Source organism: Octopus bimaculoides, chromosome 5, assembly GCF_046866305.1.
Source record: "Octopus bimaculoides isolate indiv1 chromosome 5, ASM4686630v1, whole genome shotgun sequence".
NCBI classification, from domain to species: domain Eukaryota; kingdom Metazoa; phylum Mollusca; class Cephalopoda; order Octopoda; family Octopodidae; genus Octopus; species Octopus bimaculoides.
In genome coordinates, this window is record NC_142932.1 from 100414719 (window position 1) to 100436940 (window position 22222).

At 35.7% G+C, this 22222-nt stretch overlaps 1 protein-coding gene across 4 annotated transcripts; it reads left to right on the plus strand.

The window, feature by feature from the left end:
- Positions 1-115: 115 nt before the first annotated feature.
- On the plus strand, positions 116-21559 carry LOC106874826 (putative thiopurine S-methyltransferase). 4 transcript variants are annotated; one of them, XM_089352759.1, is made up of 10 exons: positions 116-245; positions 7790-7910; positions 9670-9762; positions 10491-10620; positions 11046-11098; positions 13849-13923; positions 15656-15741; positions 18011-18055; positions 19218-19352; positions 20771-21559. In XM_089352759.1, exons 1-9 carry the CDS (start codon positions 212-214, stop codon positions 19325-19327), a joined length of 747 nt encoding a protein of 248 aa, XP_089208885.1. In that variant the 5' UTR covers positions 116-211; the 3' UTR covers positions 19328-19352; positions 20771-21559. The 4 variants fall into 4 exon arrangements, with proteins under 4 accessions (XP_089208885.1, XP_089208887.1, XP_089208888.1 ...); XM_089352761.1 differs by lacking the exon at positions 116-245 and adding an exon at positions 1503-1639; XM_089352762.1 differs by lacking the exon at positions 116-245 and adding an exon at positions 3090-3198.
- Positions 21560-22222: the final 663 nt, after the last annotated feature.

Consider the following 22222-nt stretch of genomic DNA (forward strand, 5'->3'; position numbering starts at 1 on the left):
TTGTCTCTTGCTCTATTGCGCGCCAAGATGCAACCCAACCAATCGCAGCCTTCAGATAAAGTCACGTGAGACAGTCTTTTCTAAATTTCCGGTGAGCCGACGGCACGCTATAAAACTTCAGTGACACGTCGAGGTCTTTTGGTTCCAAACCTTTTTGAGGTCTAGCCACTGACCACACAGCTAGTTCCGGCGACGGCACAACAGCAGCCACATGGAAACTCATCAACAATCGGCAGCAGCATACGGTAATCTCCATCTTCTTAACGCCGACGTCAATATTGTCTCTCTATGTATACACCAACCAGCAACGCTCGCACAAGTTCTATCTCCACACTGTTTGTGAAATACTTCACCATGGTTAACAGCAAATACAACCTGCGACAACCTTCTGTAACAAGAGACCGGCTCTGCATCTATGACATGTGCCTCTCCCCAGCTCTGCCTTGCAGCCTCAACTTCTTGATACAGCACTTCAACTACTGTATACCTTGACTACGAACTGGTATTTATCATCCTTGTGTCTGAAATCCTTATAACGTCATATTATAGACTCTTTCAATGCTCCGTACTTAACGCACACGCATACATCTACGTTTGTACACACATACACATTATGTATACATGACGCACTCACAGACACATGTAAACCTATAAATAAAATCTTCTCTTAAATATTCTACTCCGGTTGTGTCTCTCTTTTCCTTCCGGCATTTATACTCCTTAATCCTTTTTCATATTTTATTTGTATCGACCGTGCGATATACTAAAGGAGCCATTCTCGTCACCTCTCCTTTCGCGCGGTCGTTTAAAGATTAAAGGTAAAGACGACCTCGGCGGAATTTGAATTCAGAAAGTGGCGAAATACCGCTAAGCATTTCGCCCGGCGTGCTAACGTTTCTGCTAGCTCGCCGCCTTGGTGACTAAGCAATAATATGCGCAAACAGATAATGTTATCTCCTTACATAACTGCTGACCTCCTATAAGCAAATGTTTTGTTTGTGCTAACAGCCTATTATAATTTGGTTTGTCTTCAATACTTTATTATTAGCAGCAATTATTGTTCCTAGTGGTCTTACGCACATCCGGCTCCCTAGTGAGCATCACTGTCTCTCATCCGAAATAGGGCAGTATCAGGCACAGGACTATTTTTTAGTACGTTAAAAAAAAAAGATTTAATGTGTCATATATGCAAATACGGTTTTATTGATAAGAAGTTGACAGGGCACTTCTTCGGTTTAGCAATTGGACTGAAAAACATATATGGAATAATATTGTATATATCTATATATAGGACACAAAACGAGGTGTGGTTAAGTGTGCTTCGTAACCTTCAGATCCCGGAATCAATCCGCATGTATAACAACATGGGTAAATGCTTTCGTTATTATCGCGGATCATATAACCGCTTGTGAATGAATTTGGGTTGGCAGGAATGGAGTTAAAAATATGTACTGCATTTATAAATAACTGAAAGCTTTACTGTGATAATTCAGCCTTATCACACTGTGTCATGTTGATTATACTTGATAAGTATGTTAAGAGTAGAGATTAGTTCTGTTAGTAGACCATTCAGTTGATCAAACAACTTGGGTGTAGATACGTTGAAATCGTCGGGAAAGTCCATCAGATATATACAAAGGTAAAAACATAAAGTGTATTTTATTTCTAATTTGCGTAACTAGTTTTATTTTGTTTTGTTTTCCCTGAATACATATAGTAACATTTCGATAAAACTAATATATATTTCGTTCCTGATACAAAGGGCCATTTTTGGTGTGGGTGAGATCAAAGAAGATGCGGTGCCCATAACTTCTGACATTGAATTAGCGGGAAGAAGGTATCCTCAAACTAAAACCTGGCCTGAATGCTTTAACACACATAACGAACTCCGTTAAAAATACCGGGTGGCAAGTTAAGTCTACCACCCAAGAACTCAAAACGCGAAAAGTCGGAACAAATACCGGATCTTTTTTAAAACGGGGGCCACATTTTTCATTAACGAAACACTTTGAAACTTGGAACACTGGTAGAATGTGTCATATAAAACATCTTTTTCTCTTAGTCTTCTTAAAAAAAAAAAGAAATCCCTAAGTTATTCCATGTTAAAGTTGTCGTATTTCTGTAATTTCAACCAATCACTGACGTCCATTCAGCCGATATGCATTAAGTGCCGACTACATAAACAAACGATTCTGAAACAATTCTATCGGTGATAGGGTTAGGGTTAGGGTAAAACAGCAAATTTAAAAAGAAAAAAGCAAAACGAAGCTATGGAAATTAAATACGCTTTACACCGCTTAATCAGCCAAAGGAGTAAATATAAACAACTGAATACTTGTCAGTGATTGGTTGAAATTATCGAAATAAGACAATTTTTTACATGAAATAAATTCGAATACAAAAATATTTTTCTGTTCTATAACACAAAATAGATAAGTATACGAAGTTTGAAAGTCTTTCGGTACCAAAAACACTACGTAAAACATTAATGAAAAATGTGGCCCCCGTTTTAAAAAAGATCCCAAATACCGCAAGGCATCCGGTGCTATGTTCTTACAGTTCCGCTTTTAGATTGGTACTTATTTTGTCGATTCCGAAAGGATGAAACTACCTCCAACGCTATTCATTCCCCACCGCTACCCCCTCCCCTTCTGAATTCTAAAGCTGACCCCACTAATACTGCCAGTTCACCTCCAAGCTGTGTTCTCTGCACCCGCACAAGTCACTATTTGCAGACCATCAAATGCCTCTAGTGTCGTCTAAGTTACCACAGGAGTTGCGTCGGCATTACTAAGGTTCAAGCCACACTCTCTCCCATGTCATGGATGCTGCAGTTAATGGGAGGGTCACTGCTTCCGTAGCCGAACGGAAGAAAACCCTGTAGTATCGCGACCTGACAGTGAACTACCTCTTCCAGCCTGTGACGTTTGAGATGCTCGGAGGAACTGGGCCACTAACCGCGAAGTTCTTGTCAACATTGGCAGCTCGCTTCACTGAGGTGTCACGTGATGCCAGTCAGAACGCTTGACTTTCCCAATGCCTTAGCCTCGCCATCACCCGTGGTCATGCTGCTAGCGTTAAACTTTGCGATGTGCGACCAGTTGCTATGATGGAAAAAAAAAAAAAAAAAAAATCCCCCACAAATTGTTTCAATAGTTTTAACAGAAAGATTTGGAAGAATTAGATGAAAGTTCTCTGGTAATTTTCTTTCATGTAAATAAATGTTTGTTAATTCAAAAATTTGCCAGCAAAATCTTATAAAATGACAATGTTCTAAAAGAAGTATATGTTTATGTTATATATGAAATTGAAACGTTGAATTTGAAAAGGTGTATTTTTTATATATTCAATTTAAACGATAGCAGTTAAGATATAGGGTTAAATAAATTGTTTCAAGCATCATTTTCGTGTGATTAACGCCACATGAATTCCTCTAAGTGACTCGGTGCTTGTTCGCTAAAGAATTTTAAAACACATTATTTACAATTGACGGATATTTGTCCTCATGTTGTTTGTTGTTAACACAACGTTTCCGCTGATATACCCTCCAACCTTCATCAGGTGTCTTGGGGAAATTTCAAACCTGGGTTCTCATTCCTAAGGTATTTTTCAATGTTGTTGTTGTTGTTGTTGTTATTATTATTATTATTATTATTCAGGTCACTGCCTGGAATCGAACTTGGGATTAGTAACCCGCGCTCTTAACCACTTCGCCATGGGCATATGGTGTAGTGGTTTTAAAAGAGGGCTTTTACAATGTTTTCTGCTAAAATCTGTTTTACAAACAATACAGTTCAGTTACGTCCCTTGGCATAATTAAAACCAGTGTTTGAGTTCTTCCTCCTACATGGGTGCTACCTTGTGCAAATGTTTATGATCTCATTCGATACATATATACTACTTTGTTGTCTATAATAATTACTGAATCGGTTAATCTAACGGTAAGCACGGATCTTTGTCTGTATTATTGTATTTTATTTTAAAATCGGATCGAATACACTTATCCATTTAACTTTTATCGCCTTAAATATTTTACCTATGCACTAAATTGATTGCTTCACAAGCGCAAAGTTTACAGATTTACCCCTAAAAAGCGAAATGAGAGAGAATGATAACGTTTAATTACTCGTCTTTATCTCTTCTTTGTTTTCTTTCCTCCATCTACGCTCGTTCCCCTTCGGTAGGCAAAATACTTAGCGGTATTTCATCTGTCTTTATGGTCTGAGTTCAAATTCCGCTGAGGTTGACTTTGCCTTTCATCCTTTCGGAATCGGTAGAATTAAGTACCTGTAGGTCTATCTCCCTCCCACAAAATTTCGGGCCTTGTGCTTAGAGTAAAAAAGAAAATATTCTTGTTACAAGGTTTGCATCGGAAATTTTTATTTAAATATGAGCCTTTAATACGATTTTCGAGCAGGGAAGTTTTTCTACAATTAAAAGAGAGAGACAGTGGGTTATGTACTTTGGAAGATAAGATGAGTGTGGATGGAACGTTATTGATCATAAGTATTCCCTATTAGGCTGATCAACAATTAAGTACTATATTGAAGCTAAGGTACTAGTGTTGCTCAGTGGTATCGAACCTGGAATAGGGAGGTTAAGAAACGAACTTCTTTGTCAACTTTTAAAATATTTTTATTAACCATGTGAATAGTTTAAGTTGAATAGCAAATACAACGTGACAATTAAGAAAATAGCTTTTATGCCGTCGCTCGATCTATTAGAAAGAGCAGGTAGATCTCTCAAATCACAGTCCTCGATGCACCGAGTCTAGATAAAAGACTAGATTGCCATCAGCTGTAAGGCAGTAATAGCCGCATCCATTATCTTCAAGTATTTTTTAGAAAAGTTAATATTTATATGCTCTATTGAACAGAGTAAAAATACTCGATAAGTCGTATAACTCTGATCTATGATCGAAGACAACCTATCTGTTATCATTCAGTATTTTATTCAGACTTAGTGCATCTAGAACTGTAATTTGAGAGAGATTTGGCTGTTATTTTTTGTAGGTCGCACACCGTAAACTGTTACGTTGTTTTCGTTATTCAACTTACCGTAATTCATACGCGTTATTTATCCCAGCATACTTACACAAGTGTGCCCCATCGATTTTGTTTCCTCATAACTGCCAGTAAAATAGATGTTTTCTACTGAAAACTTCTATAAATATGCTTCAGGTGCTATAGATTCCGATTATATCTTAATGTTTTTATGAAAAGGTTTTTCCAAGGACGGGGAGAGGAGTTTCGAAAAATTCACTTGCGTTGTCTTTGTCTCCTCACAACTTTCCAAAAACTGGATTTTAAAATTTTATATAAATACCTTTCAGATGGTGTATATTACGATTATATTCCAATTTTATATGGAAAAAAAAATTGCTTATTGGCACACATCACAAAATGAAAAGTGAAATATCGAAAAAAATTTGTGATGTGTCTCTTAATGTATGTGTGAACGCCCACTTTTTAATTCTTTTTTTTTTTTTTCATTATTTGTCCTTTGTCGTCTTAAATTCCGATATAATCATAATCTACATCATCTGAAAGTTATTTGTAGAACGTTTCATTTAAAAATACCCAATTTTCTGAATGTTATGAGGAAACAAAACTGACTTTTGTGAATTTTCAGAAACTTCCCTTCAAACCCTCGGAAAAATATTTTTATAACAAATTCTGAAACGATCAGAATCTTCTCCATCTGAAGCATATTTGTAAAAATTATTCATTAGAAAAATATCCATTCTCCTGGATTTTGTAAGAAAACAATGTCGCTGGGGTACACTTGTGTAGGTATGCCATTTATCCGGGGTTTTTTTTTTTTTTTTTTTTTTGACAAATATCCATTTTATTTATTTATTTTAAAAAACTCCATGGCAACTTTCATACGCGTTATTTATCCCAGCATACTTACACAAGTGTGCCCCATCGATTTTGTTTCCTCATAACTGCCAGTAAAATAGATGTTTTCTACTGAAAACTTCTATAAATATGCTTCAGGTGCTATAGATTCCGATTATATCTTAATGTTTTTATGAAAAGGTTTTTCCAAGGACGGGGAGAGGAGTTTCGAAAAATTCACTTGCGTTGTCTTTGTCTCCTCACAACTTTCCAAAAACTGGATTTTAAAATTTTATATAAATACCTTTCAGATGGTGTATATTACGATTATATTCCAATTTTATATGGAAAAAAAAATTGCTTATTGGCACACATCACAAAATGAAAAGTGAAATATCGAAAAAAATTTGTGATGTGTCTCTTAATGTATGTGTGAACGCCCACTTTTTAATTCTTTTTTTTTTTTTTCATTATTTGTCCTTTGTCGTCTTAAATTCCGATATAATCATAATCTACATCATCTGAAAGTTATTTGTAGAACGTTTCATTTAAAAATACCCAATTTTCTGAATGTTATGAGGAAACAAAACTGACTTTTGTGAATTTTCAGAAACTTCCCTTCAAACCCTCGGAAAAATATTTTTATAACAAATTCTGAAACGATCAGAATCTTCTCCATCTGAAGCATATTTGTAAAAATTATTCATTAGAAAAATATCCATTCTCCTGGATTTTGTAAGAAAACAATGTCGCTGGGGTACACTTGTGTAGGTATGCCATTTATCCGGGGTTTTTTTTTTTTTTTTTTTTTGACAAATATCCATTTTTATTTATTTTAAAAAACTCCATGGCAACTTTAAAATAAGATCTTGATTTTTGGGCAATATGCTATCACTCAAGGTGGGGGTGATAAGGCTTGTTCTTTCAGTTGCCGGTGCAACATGAAAAGCACCCTTGCTGGTGCTTTGAAAATGCACCTGCGCTGGTGGCATGTAAAATGCACCCAGAACATTTTGTTAAGTGGTTGGCATTAGGAAGGGCATTCAACTGTAGAAACCGTACCACAACAGACAATTGGAGTCTGGACGGCTCCCAGTTTGACAGGAGCTGGTAAGCTGGAGAGCTGCACCAGGCCCCATTTATCTGTTGTGGCATGGTTTCTCCAGCTGGATGCCCTCTCTAATGCCAACCATTTTATGGAGTGTACTTGGTGCTTTTTATGTGGCACCAGCACAGATGCTATTTACATGCAACCACCACAGGTGCTTTTTTTGTGACACCAGCACCAGTGGGGTCACCAGGTACCTTACAAGACAAAAACCTCTCAGCTGCGAGAGGGAGTTGAACTGTGGAAAGTGGCTATATGCCAGGGAAGCGGCTCAGATAAAACAGAGGGACAGGGATAGTTGTCTTATTATAGAGGAGGTACTTGACTACACCAGTAGCACAGGGATGGAGAGGAAGGTGGGAGAGAGTTAGAGAGAAAGGAGCTGAGAGGAGTGAAACAGTGCAGAATGAAGTGTTTTGTTCAAGAATGCTAGCCAGTCTTGAAATTGAAACCACAACCTTATAATCATGAATCCAACACCCTAACTAAGACCACACAGCTTCATATTGGCTTATCTTATTTGAATTAATGTTAATGTATTTAATGTCACAAGTTGCAGAAAGATAATTATAAATAATCTACTGATGAAAAGTCAACGTTAATTCAATGGCAAGTGTTATTTCAGTACATAAGGGAGATAACTCCAAACATTTAAATCGGATTAGCTCTCTTCAGCAAAGAATGAACTCTGCCATACTTACCAAAGTAATGATGAAAAAAGCACTTAGTGAAGAAGGGTAAATTCTTGCCTGAAAAATTTATCACTTTGACACTCTTGAATCAGTCTTTTAATAAATGTGTGTTGTTCCTTTTTGAATTTATTCTTCTGTTTGTTTTGAAGAACCAAATATGACTGAGAGTGAAAAGAAAGCTACCTCTGATGCCGAATTTGATGAAAATGGTTACTGGATCAATCGGTGGACCACTAGAAATATTCCTTTCCACAGGGAGGAAATGCACATGAAAGCTACTCAATTATCTTTTAACTAGTTAACTTAATCAAGCACCACATTTGGCTCAAGTTGTAACTGTCTAGTTTTGCCATGATTGTGTTGCCATACTATTTAGTTATTTTCATATGCCATGGAAACTGAAATAAACTTTGACCTAATGAGCCTTTAAACTTATGACAGACCTAAAGTCAGTCCCACTAGACCCAAGATATGATCCCAGGGGCTGTTTTTTTTATTGTTTAAGAGCTACATAGCACAGGTGATCTACCCTTTATAAGATAGCAGTGTTATTTGAGGGAGGCTCATCTGCGACTTCTAACACATAGGTGACTGCCTAGAGGCTCCCTTACATGTCTTGAATTGATAAGGATGCTGAGGGATGACTATTTCCTGTCGGCACTTGTGTCCACGGCATGTGTAAGGACATTCGAGCGAGATCGTTGCCAGTGCCCATGGACTGGCTCTTGTGCAGGTGGCACTTAAAATACACCATTTTGAGCGTGGCCGTTGCCAGTACCTCCTGACTGGCCTTCGTGCGGGTGGCACGTAAAAGCACCCACTACACTCTGAGTGGTTGGCATTAGGAAGGGCATCCAGCTGTAGAAACTCTGCCAAATCAGATTGGAGCCTGGTGTAGCCATCTGGTTTCACCAGTCCTCAGTCAAATCGTCCAACCCATGCTAGCATGGAAAGCGGACGTTAAACGACGACGATGATGAGGATGATGATGATGACATCACTGATGCTGCATCATAGTCAACTCGTTTGTTACCATATTTCTGTTAAAATACACAGTCTTTGTTTTAATTAATTCTGAAAATAATGAAGAGTTTAATAATAAAATAACTTTGCAGTAATTAAAATGATGTTTGAAACATAAATCAACATGAAATTTTAAAAGAAACTTTTTATTTAGATCACTTTACCCTTTAGTGTTCAGATTATTCTGTCAGACGGAGTGGTTGGCATTTAGGAAGGGCATCCAGCTGTAGAAACCATGCTAAATCAGATTGGAACCTGGTGCAGCTTTCCAGTTTAGCAGTTTCAAACAAGCCATCTAACCCATGCTAGCATGGAAAGCAGATGCTAAATGCTGATGATAAAGAGGAAAAGGAAGAGGATGATGATGATTGTCTTGAATTTATCCTGCATTATCTTGTAACCTTGAGATTTTGATGATGCGTTTGTTTATGTTCAAAATGACATTCAGGGTAGGTGTGAGATGTTAGATCTGGCCAGTTTGAACATAAAGTAAGTAGAACATTTTGGCCAGATATGTCCACTTTAAAAGTTAAAGGGTTAAAATGAGAAATTTGTATCATAAAATGAGGGTCAAACTCTGGTGGGTTGGTTTCAAATGGGTTAACCTATAAGTAAAGTTCTTAGAAGAGTTTGCTAAGTCTAATTACCATTCTTTCGCCCTTACCTTTTCTTCCAAGTGAGACAGAGAGAGAGAGAGAAGTAGTGTTGTCAGCAAATGGTAACAGAAATGAAGGGGTGGCATGTAAGAGGGGTAGGGAGAAGATGAAGGGAAACAAGAATTAGAGGGGTCAATCCACTATTTCTGTTACATGAAAATTAATTTATTTGTTTAATGTCTGTTTTCTTTTCCTTGCTAGCAAATACATTTTGCAGTCATTGTTCTCACAATCAGATGGTACTCTGTCAAAAAAATTGGCATGGTACTCTGTCAAAAAAAAATATTATTTGTATTGAATATTATTGAAATAATTGTTTATTTTTGCTGTTCTTTTCCTTTGTCTTTAAGATCGCTTGAGAAACATTTGGACAAATTTATTGATGGAAGAAATGGAATAAAAATTTTGTTTCCCCTCTGTGGGAAATCTGTAGATATGAAAAAGTAAGTATTGTCTTTGAATAACAGTGACTCAATAACATGATCCTGAAGTTAGGAGATTACTTGAACACCTTATAAAAAAAAGCAGCAAGGAAGTGCTTGTATAGTTTCTTGACCTTACGTGCTCTATCTAATGACTGAAGAAATCTATGTCAGTCTTTTGATTATGTTATGCTTGTAAAAGAGTTACATCTATCACTAATTAATACTAAATAGTCCACAAGTTTTATGCACCGTCTGAAAGATGCAATAGCTTCCAAGGCCATTACTTATGGATTCAAGCTTCTTCATTAACTAACGGCAGGTCTTTGATTGGAAATCTTTTGCATTAGTATTCTGTAAATACCAGTAGCAACATAGACACAGTGGCTCTGTGTCAAGGGTGTAGGTTACCCACATGCTGAAATACTTGTTCAAGAGCTTGCTAATGGGAGCTGATCTACTTCCAAGTAATGAGAACAACTTCTAATAAAAATGATGTCCCTTTTTAGCAATCACCCATTGAGATGCAACTTCTCATCCTGTAATAAATACTGTTTCCAATCCTTTTCTCAGCCTTACATCCCTCTGGAACTCCTTCTCTGCTCTTGTTTTTACCTCACCCAATAAATTTATGAGGATCCAACAGAACATTATCTCCAGTGATGTGTGTGTATAAATTTAGGTGGATGTTAAACGATGTTGATGATGATGATGCATATATATACATGTGTAATTTGTTTATTTTTCAGATTAGCAGATAAAGGGCATAATGTTGTTGGAGTTGATATTGCAGAACAAGCTTTCCAGGAATTCTTTACAGACCAGAATTTGGAATATACTGTTGAAGAATTAAAGGACAACACAGGAAAACTCTTTACAGTAAATATTCATTTTGGTGGTGGTGGTGTTTGTGAGTTCATTCTCACCTTAAGTGCATTTACACATACATGATGCTTAGTTGTTTTGCATTTAAACCGGTCAAATCTGGCTGAAATATTCTGTGTTTTATGTTCAAACTGGTCAGATCCAGCCTCTATCACCTTCCCTACAATGTCATTCTAAAAAGAAACAATCACAGCACTGGAATCTCGAAGCTATGAGACAATGCATGAGTAATACAGAATGATGAGAATAAAATAAGCAATCATATTTGACAGAGTGATCAGAATACTAATGAGTTTATAATAAATGGCAACTTAAGAACTGAAATTATAATATTATAGTAAAGAAATCCAGAAAAATGAAGTTAGCTGTTCAAAAATTGTTTCAATAAGTATTTCATTTGAATTTTATCTTTCATCTAGAGCAAAGATGGGAAAATCAAACTATATTGCATGGATATGTTTAAATTTTCAAAGTAAGTATTGCATTTTTTTAAACTCTACTAAATTTTCAATATTTGAACATGGACACAGAGGAGTGACCGAGTAGCTAGCTTTGCAACCACATAGTTCCAGGTTCAGTCCCTCAGTGTGCACCTTGGGCAAGTGTCTCCTACTATAGGGCTTTCCTATAAATAGGTTATCTCCCTTGGCTAGGCGGCGCTCCCTGTAGACAATTAAACTTCCGCAGACTATCTACGCTATTGTTATTGTTTTACGTCTTATCATGGATATAAAGCAATTCGATGATTCAGCTATCGAAATACTTACTGTGCCTGAGTTAAAGAAATATTTAAGATTATATGGACAGTATGTTACTGGAAGAAAGGCGGACTTGATTGAAAGATTGAAAGGTATAAAAATTCTGTCGATATGTCAACAAAGTAAATTCATCGGACGATAAGTCTGAAGTATCGGACGATAAGTCTGAAGTATCGGATGATACTTCAGACAGGAATAAGCAGAAGTATTGCCTGATCCCAATCTGCTTTCAGCAACCAGTCACTGATTTGGCCATGAGCATGATGAGGTGTAGAAGAGGTAGGGACAGTCACACTATAAAGTCTAATAATTAGAGGAATATTAGATTCAATGCTGTAAATTTATTATTTAATCAAACACACACACACGCATATATATATATATATATATATATATATACACACAAAAATAAGAGGAATGACCAGCTAAAGTGCCGAATCGGCATCTATTTCTAGCATATAGAAGTCCACTTTTGCTGGTCATTCCTCTTATTTTTGTATGTAATATAATTTTAATCTTCGGATTTTTTTAATATGCTAGACCACTGGTTCTAATTGATTAATATCAATTTCTACCCTTATTAATAAATATATATATATATATATATATATATATAGAAAAATATCATAGCTTGGCTTACTCGAAATTCCCACATTCATTCAGAACATTAACAACAATTTCAATGTATTTATTATTTGAATGCAAAATTCTTTATTAAAAATACCTGTACATCAACACAACAATTATTAGATTAAACATTCGTGTTTAGCCCAACGTACACCACCCGAATTTGTTTCTCTCTTGAATTTTAACATGTTCTAATCTGTTAATGAGGAGATAAATCAAAGAGACATTTCTCTCATCTACTAACTGCGTATATGATCATGCACTTACTGATATTTTAAATACTTTGTTTGGAAAAACAGATGGCAAGGAGTGATCTTTCGATGGTCCATTAAAATTGACGAAATGCTGCCAACACATTTGGCTATTTGCAGTGTAAACAAAGTCTTTCCTCACAAGTCTTGATCTCTGAAGCCAAATACAACGAATAGCTTCATTTGCAGGATATCTGTGTAGTGAAATAACTTTGCCGTCTACATTCTTCCCTCTATAGTGGCTGCATATACAGCAGTATTTGCGTCTGCGGAAGTTAAAGCAAGTCACTGAGCATGCATACATGTCATACGGGAGAGTTCCAATCAGGGGTGAATAGCAACCTTATAGGAATCTCCTATAGCCTAGAGCTTAAAAAAAGCCAGTTGTGTGTATGTGTGTGGTGGTGCATGGGTTTGTCTCTCCCTGACTTAACATCATGTTGTAGTTGTAAATGTGTGTCACTGTCAAAGAAGCAATGTCATTCATTTCCAATATCAATTGTGGACATTGGCCTGCTCGCCCAGCCAATGGGATGGTATCATTTGAAAGCTAAAATGATGAGGAGCACATTGTAACCAGTGATGTATATCACGTGATCACATGATGTCTGGATATGGGGAAATATTAACTTGTTTGGAAACAGATGAGAGTTGGCAACAGGAAGGGCAGTATTGGTGGTGATGTAGTAGTGGCTGTGGTAGCTGTTTCTCATGTCCAAGAATTTCAATTTCCTCCTGTTGTAGAAAAAAATCTTCAGAGAGAAATGCCAATGGTATTGATTTGGGACAGATGCGAGAAAGGAATTGCTCGTAAATTGATAAACTGAATAAAAGTGCTTTGTAGCATTTATTCCATGCCAGCTACATATCTTTATTCTATATCAGCTACATGTATTAATTAGCCATTTGATAATTAGAGATCCTCATTTGCATCATCATCATCATTCAGCTTCTATTTTTCTTTGCTTGCATGAAATCAGATGGATTTTATCGAGGCAGATTTTCTACAGGTTGCTGACCTTTTCAGTGTCCAAGCAGAGAAAAATGGACAATGACGACAGTTATTATTAATTTATCTATTTAAATTTTGATAAAATATAATTAGATGTTATTTTATTAATGAATGTGGCTGTTTTGCTTTCTTCTTTAATTTACAATGATTGTTAATTATTATTAAGAGTCATGTTGTAGAAGACTGTCTTTAGGTCTGTGTGTTAGTTTGAAGAAAACCTCCAAGTAGGTAAGAAGATAACTATGGCAATTGAAATTATCTCAAAGTGGTGGTGGTTGACAAGGAACTGCAGATGGAATCCTTTTTCAGACAAAGGCTACTTCAGTCCTTACTGCCCCATTCATGTGATGTGTACAGGAAGTAGCTCCTAGTTTCTGCATGGGGCAAAGCATCTCTGACATTTATTTCACTTGCAGTAATTCCTTCCAGGCCTTCCTTTAACTGAACTAAAATAAAGGAAGTAAAAATAGGTTATTTCTTTTCTTCCAGAATATAATTAGAAGTGCTTTACATTTCAACCAATTGTAATAAATCTTGCAATTAATTTTTCTTTTTCTTTTCTGCCAAATCACAGGGATTTTGAAGGACAGTTTAATGCTATTTGGGATCGAGGAGCTCTTGTTGCTATCAGCCCCAAAACCAGAGAAAGGTTGGTAATAATTGTTTAATGACAACAACATAATTACATAGTCATGATGATATAATATATGTTAATTGCATAATATTACTAATGATGGTAATATATTTTCTTTCTTGCCTGTAATTCTCCAATGCAGAGTATCGGCCACTTATAATAGAATTCCATGTCACAATAGTTTTCGCTTCTGTACTTATACTCTGCTATGAATGTCCCCCTTTCTCTAGTTCCTTTTGTGTTGAATTACGCCACGAGTTCTTAGGCCTATCCCTCTTCCTATATCCATCCGGATTCCACTGTAAAGCACTTTTCGCTACATTTGGTGTGTCCTTTCTAATTATGTTACCAATCCACTTCCACTTTTTCTTAAATATTTGCTCCCTAATTGAAACTTGATTCATTCTTTGCCATAGCTCCATATTGCTTATGTGTTCGGGCCATCTGATTTTAAGTATACTACGCATAGCACCTGTTGATGAATGATTGTATTTGCATATTTGACTTAACTGTCATTCATATTGATTAATTATAAGAAAACCTTCTTGCATAGTGAAATTTTGGGGCAGAGCACTAATCAATTACATCAACCCCAGTGTTTCACTGGTACTTAATTTATCAACCCCAAAAGTAGGTATGGCAAAGTTGACCATGGCGGAATTTGAACTCAGAACAAGGATGGATCAAATGTTGGTGAGCATTTAGCCCGGCATGCTAATGATTCTGCTAACTCGCTACCTTAATAATAGTAATAATATTAATAATAATAATAATGGTGATAATAATAATGATATTTTGTCTTCGTATAAAAGATGGGCTACAGCAAATATTCTGCTTAATACCGCAGATTTGCTTGTCGGTTGTTCGACCTTAACCAGTTGAGCATGTCCCTTAATGGATGATGATACCTGTATCTCTAATCATGACCAGAAGCAGTGGGGAGTATCATAGCCATGTGTTGAGAGGAATTCTTTGGGGTTTGGATAATTCACCTCTGGAAACATGGGTATTTCATTCATCATCCTTAAACAACCCTTATTCAAGGACCATTTGAGCGGGATGGGCTACTCAACCTGAAGAAAATTCTAACTGGGCCCCACCTGCAAGGTCATGCACTGTTAATCTTGATATGAGCTCACCATGTCACGCACATATAGTTGTGATGCATGTGCCTTGTGTACCCTTATCAGATGGGTAGTCATGATGGGTATCCTGGGCTTCATACATTTTACCCCAGTCTCACTGTGATGGCATGTACGTCTCCCACTCAATAATAATAATAATAATAATAAATGCCCGGATGCAGTACCAGGCAGTGGCTCTCATGGCTTCTGATCTTAACTGATTAAAAGTGTTATGTACATTGTTTTGTCTTGGTATAAAAGATGGGCTACAGCAAATATTCTGCTTAATATCGCAGATTTGCTTGTCGGTTGCTTGACTTTAACCAGTTGAGCATGTCCCTTAATGGATGATGTTATGTGTATCTCTGATCATGAGCAGAAGTAGTGAGGGAGCATCATAGCCATGTGTTAAGAGGAATTCTTTGGGGTTTCAATAATTCACCTCTGGAAACATGGGTGTTTTTAGCCAAAATTTGAATCCAATATCAGGAGTATTTAAAAAATGCAATTGAATTACTTTTTTTTAAAATTTTCTTTTCTTTATTCTTTCCTCTGAACTTCAACAGTATAAAGAGAAAATATTTTATTTTGAAAGATATAATTGTTGTTGTTGTTGCATTTAGGTATGCCCAGGTGATAAAAGGGTTACTTTCCCCTGACTGTCGCTATATGATTTCCGCAATGCAGTATGACCCTTCGTTATTTCCAGGTAAATGAAGAATGATAGAGCAAGATACACTATAACCACTTGAATATATGGTGAGATTTTCCTTTCTTTGAAAATCATCCCTCACAAGAATATGAACCACTTATATTGAAGTTCATATAAATTTCTAAGTAAACATGAAACACTTTCCAAAAAGACTTAAAAATAAGGACCTTTCATTTTTGAGGGACACTGTAAAAGAAAAAAAATCCTCCATTTTATATTTGAGTATATTTATATAGTGTTTACTTGCCATCTTTTTACAGTTATTTGTATTTCTTAATTACTTTTTTATTAGTTTTAGTCTTGAACATTTCACATCAGCATTGATATATTAGATAGAACCTAAAATCTAAAGAAGCTGGTGGTCTCCATTTACAAACGTTATTTCATAAAAGTTCATGGACAAAAATATATCAAATTACAATGAGTTGATTTACTATGAGGAATGAAAAACCCAATGTTTCAGACAGTTGCCCTTCTTTGAGGATACAGAATAGAGAGGCTGATAGCACAGTGTCAGAAAAATAAATGGAAAAGAAGGGACAGAGCAGTGTAGGGTGTTTGTATGGTGGGAGGAGAGGAAAAGGACAGTGTATTATGGAAATAGAGTAATGTGTGAAGAAGTAAAATGAGGGTGAGGAGCAGTGAAAAGTATTAGCAAGAGCCAGGTCAGTTGAAATGGAAGGGAAGTGGTGAGAGATGATTACGTATGGACTGTAGAAAAAGGGACACATTAGAGAATGAAATAAATACACACAACGTTGGATTTGGAGAAGAAATAGTGTGAGGGAAGTAGGTGGGGAGCTTTAATGGAATGGTTAAAATTGTTTGAAAGAAAATTGGCAAAGACTGAGAAAGATTTCATGCATTGGTCTATGATTAGAGATAGGAAGGTGGAGGAGAAATGAGGTGAAATAATGGAAATATAAGAGTGAACAGTGTGTCCTAAGTGAAAGAAATGATAGAAACATGGTATGTATAGTAAATACGCACAGTCAATATGTGCAGTGAATGTGCAAAATATACACTGCAGTTAAAAACGGAACAGCATGCTTAAATACATGGACCAATGAGGGAGGTTTTATGTGATCATTTAATCTACTAGAAATAGCCACCAAATCCACCTCAAATCATACCCCATTATCATTATCACTATTGTAATTGCTTTTTCCATGCTTGCATGGTTGGAATGAGACATTTTGTGGCAGTTTTCTATGGCCACATGCCTTTCCTGGTGTCAACTCTTATTTCCAGTTAAGGAACTTTATTCCATATTTTTACACATTGAATCACCAAGTTACTTGACTTTGTCTTATGTAGTATATAAGCAATGTTAACATACACACACATATGACAAAATGGTTAAAAAGTGAAATAGGGTAGTCAAAGACTGCATAGAAGGGTTTCAGTATTAGATGGATTGTATCTATGATGCAAAAGCAGCAATTGTGTTGGTGATGGTGGGAGACTTGCTTCTGTATAATTTCTATTTACCAAATTTCACTTGAAAAGCATTGGTAAATCTGAGACTATGATTGTAGATACTTCCTCAAGATGCCACACTTCCTAAATATTGCAGTAAAGTACCCTGCAAGAGCTATGATAGTAAAGTACTCTGCAAGAGCTGCATGTATGCCACACAGAGTGTGTTCAGTATTACATACGTCTGTAAGGACAACAAACAACAATAGTGACCTGTAGTCATAACCAGAGTAAAATTTCCTCTTCATCTACTCCTCATGAAGCTAGAGCTGAACAACCAGGGCTTAAATCTCTTCACAGCTAAGCAGATATAGACTCCTTTTCCTTTGACTCCTTTGCTGGTTTCTGTCATTGGACTGCAACTGTTCTGGGGCACCATCTTGAAGGATTTAGCAAATGAAATTGACCCAGTAATTATTTTTCAGTTTAGTGTATTTAGTGTACCATTCTCTTGCTGAACTGCTAAGTTACAGAGACATGAACAAGCCAACAGCAATTGTCGAACAGAGAGACTGAAATACACACCACACAACCTATGCAAGCATGGAAAATGGACATGAAGTGATAATGGTAATGATTATGATATGTATATGGCATACTTCTGCATTGTTACTGTCTACCAAATTCGCTCCTATTTATGCAGAATTTCCTAAAACATACCATTAATGCTGATATGAAAAGCTACATGTAAATCTATATAGAGAATAAGGAGACAAAATTCACAAGTTCATGAAAGGAATTTAGCATATCATATTCAATAATGATTTATATCTTCATGTTTCTTTAGGTCCACCCTACAATACTACTGAAGAGGATATCCAAAATTTATTTGGTAAGTCTATAAAAGTTACTCTTCAAAGTAAAGATTTTCCCCAAGGAATAAAAATTGAATTTTCTATGAAATTAATCCTAATTTCTTGAAATTATCTCCTGTTTTCTTTGAAAGTTACTAACAATTGTCATGAGTTTTGGGTTTTTTTCTCCAATTAAAAAACAAATCCCAATTCATTAAAAAATTTTTACAAACTTTGTAGTGAACCTCACTATCTACCTAAAATATTAAGTTTTTATCGACAATTCATCTATTAAAGATGGCCCAAATTCTTATAATGATTGAAAAAGACTGATTTTCAACTATTCTAAACATGGGCAAGCTTATTTGGAAGCGGGCCACATGAGGTGAGCCACTCAACTAAAAATATTCATCGTAATCTTTTGTTAGGCATGCCATTCAGAAAGTCCCGTGGGTCACAGTTCGCCCACAACTGAACTATACCAATACAATAATCATTTTCACAAAGTTTTTACTAAATTTCCTGCTCAGATTCAAGTCAGAGTACATTATACTCTATTATCATTATTCTGTCTTCTCTGATTTTTACTAAACACTCTCTCTAAGGTCATCAGGATAATCAACTATTTAGTTTTGAATATCTAAATACTTTAATAGTGTTCGCATTAAAGCTAAGCAAGGAACATTCTAGAATTTGATAGTTATGGTTATCAACCCAACAAATAATAAAAAAAAAAAACAATTTCCATATTGTTCCTCATTGGACCAACTAATGTGTCAGGATGGTGTGATTTTGAACTATGAGTTTTGGTTTTCTTTCTCCAATTAAAAAACAAATCCCAATTCATTGAAAAGTTTTTACATACTTTATAGTGAACCTCACTATCTACCTAAAATATTCAGTTTTTATCAACACAGTTCATCTATTAAAGATGACCCAAATTCATACAATGATTGAAGAAGACTGATTTTCAACTATTCTAAACATAGGTGAACTATGCAATATTCTTAATCATTAAAAAGTATTATGCAGCAAGCACAATTGTACAGCTGTTTTAAATAACCAAAATTACTTCATCAAACTACAACATTATGTATTTCAAAACTTTGTTTCACTTTGAAATGCTTTACCAAGCAAGTACAATGTATCAGCTGTCATATATTAATTATTATGTACTTGATATATATTTCTATTTGAAAGGTGATATATGCAGTGTTGAAGAAATTGATGAAAATGACTACGGTCCACAGTTCAAAGGAAGGGGATTGGATGTGATTTTTGAACTGATCTACTTTTTGAAAATTAAATGAAGGGAAGCTGATTTTATTTTTAAAGGTTTGTACTTCTGTTTTCTCCTATTTTCTATAAATCTGGTTTCAGAAAGGCTTCTATACCCATTTCATCATATAATAGATGTTACACTGGAAGGATTTTCCCTTGTGTATCTGGTTATAGTATCTGTCTCACTATAACCTTTTCATCATCACCTCCTCCAATGCCTTCTCCCCTCTTAAAAGTTTTTGCCTTGAAAGTACTTGGTGACGCTGCCAGTGCAGGTGCCTCTTAATAGCACCCAGTCCACACTGTAAAGTGGTTGATGTTCGGAATGGTATCCAGCTGTAAAAACCTTGCCAAAACTAACCTCACCTATAAAAAAAACACTTCTCACCTCACCTGTGCTTGCGCCACATAAAAAGCATTAAGTCCACTCTGCTGAGTGGTTGGTGTTAGGAAGGGCATCCTATGTAAAAAAAATCCTGCCAAAACAGTCACAGAAGTCTGGTGCAGGCTTTGGCCTGGCCGGCTCTTGTGGTACTGTCCCACCCTTGCTAGCATGGAACACAGACGTTAAATGAAGATGATGATGAGGATGATGATCTTTTCAACCATAGGTTTGAACATAGCTTTAGTTGTGTAAGCTGATAGTGTTATCAAGCAACAGCAATGTAGTTAATAGCGAAGAAACATATTTTATTAAACTTGACAGATCAAATATTATATTGACCTTGTGTAATCCAATTTTGCAACTGTAAACTGTAAATGTGATGTCACTATAATCACGAATCTCCTACCTTAATCAGCAATGAAGATTGGGGATCTGCAATGACTAGAGAAAAATGAGACTTAACCATTCAGCATTCTCTGTCAAATGTAATGCTTATTTATTCACATTGATCATGCAGCTTCAAGATTTCAGTGATGTGATTGTTTATATTTAGAATGACATTGTAGGGTAGGTGTGAGAGACTGGATTTGACCAGTATGAATATAAAACAGGTGAAATATTTGAGCCAGATATGGTTGGTTTAAATGCTAAAGAGTATGGTATATTGGATGTACTATGTCAATTTAGAGAAGGATGAAGGGCATGTAAATGACAAACAAAATGCATATTGATGAATCATCCAGATGTTTATGGACGTTTATTGTTAATAGATACCTCAAACTTATTTTTATATCATTATTATTATTGGTTATATATACATATCTGCTCTTAATTTACTATTAAATTCTGCTTAAGCACTAACTTGTTTATTTTAAGCACATGAATGACACAACTAACCGATATATATATATTATGTATAATTACTTATAAAAGCTTAAAATTTTTATCCATTTACATGGTAGATTGGATTATAATAAAGAGTGAGCCTAAATTCTTTACCATATTTACAAACACTTCAATCAGCACTAGTTTTCTTGAGTCCTTTCTCTAATGTATTTAATCATGTCATTTTATATTCTGATTTCAGATCCCTCCAACACTGATAAGGTCTTTTACCCTTTTATATATTCACATTGACTCAATCAGATACACTTTTCCTTCTCTCGAACTGGATTTGTACCAAGGAAAAAAATCTATACCATTTTATTCTCCCTTCACTGAGGTTAAACATGTTTCTCTCTCTTTCTCTCTCTTTCTCTCTTTCTCTTTCTCTTTCTCTTTCTCTCTCTCTCTCTCTCTCTCTCTCTCTCTCCCTCACACACACACACTCCTACACACACATTAGGCAGCCTTTCTATCTTCTTTTCTCATTTGGTAAGGGGACTTTTAACTCTTGCAAGCTACAAGACAATCTTGCTAATGCTGCTGGTGTTGAACAGGCACCCAGTACACTCTGTAAAATAGATGATACTAGAAAGGTATCCAGCCATAGAAACCATACCAAAACTGAGGTACTGGAAGAAAATGTGGTCCTCTGGTCCATTCAATCATATCTAACCAATTCCAGTATAAAAAGTAAATGTTAAAATTAAGGGGACAGTGTTGATAGCAGTGATAACAACAATTATGACAACATGAAATTTTTTCTTTATTTAAAAGTATGAATAACACTTAAAAACCATATATTTTCTAATTGCCTCTTAATCATAATACTGCGAAATAGTACTAATGTACAAAATATGCAGAATGAATTGCAATTATATGATCTATTTTTTAAATCCTAATTTTGTATAAATAAAGGAAAAACAAAATGTTTAAATAAAAAGAAAAGCTTTACATAATTCAAGAATTGTATACAAATAAATCATTTAAATTATTTTGTTCTTGCGTTTTGATGACTTTATTTTCACTATGAAGACAAGAGACAAGAGGTTGCTGCTGTCATTAATCAATGTTCTGTGTCTTTGATCAGTACTGTAGTGGCAGCACTGTGAAACTGACTGATGTTTGGTTATTCTTCATATAACTGTAACTAAACTGCAAATGACTGAAACTAGTAAAAGAATATATATATATATATATATATATATGGTACCATGCAAAAAGTACTGGTGCTAGTACCAGATAAAAAGCACCCAGTACACTCTGTTAAGCGGTTGGCATTAGGAAGAGCATCAGCTATAGAAACCATGTCAGGACAGACAAGGAAGCTTGGTGCAGCCCCAGGCATTACCAGCTCCTTTCAAACTGTCCAACCCATGCCAGCATGGAAAACATGTTAAATGATGATGATGACATAAACATGATGGGCATCTTTCTCTTTCCATCTAACAAATCCACTTGGTCAGCCCAAGGCTAAAGTAGAAGACACTCGTGCAAGGTGCTATGCTGTGGGACTGAACCTAGAACCATGCGGTTGGGAAGCAAGCTTCTTACAATACAGTCACACCTGTAACTATTTCAGTCTAGCACTTATTCTATCAATCTCGATTTATTGAGTGATTAAGTTACCTTTTTCCCAATCCTTTTCTTTTTAATT

Bases quoted from the DNA above. Each gene is read 5' to 3' on its own strand.
- LOC106874826 (XM_089352759.1), top strand. From the start codon at position 212: ATGGAAACTCATCAACAATCGGCAGCAGCATACG. The intron at 10,621-11,045 runs GTAAATATTCAT...TCTTTCATCTAG, and splicing joins ACACAGGAAAACTCTTTACA to AGCAAAGATGGGAAAATCAA. The intron at 13,924-15,655 runs GTTGGTAATAAT...TGTTGCATTTAG, and splicing joins AGCCCCAAAACCAGAGAAAG to GTATGCCCAGGTGATAAAAG.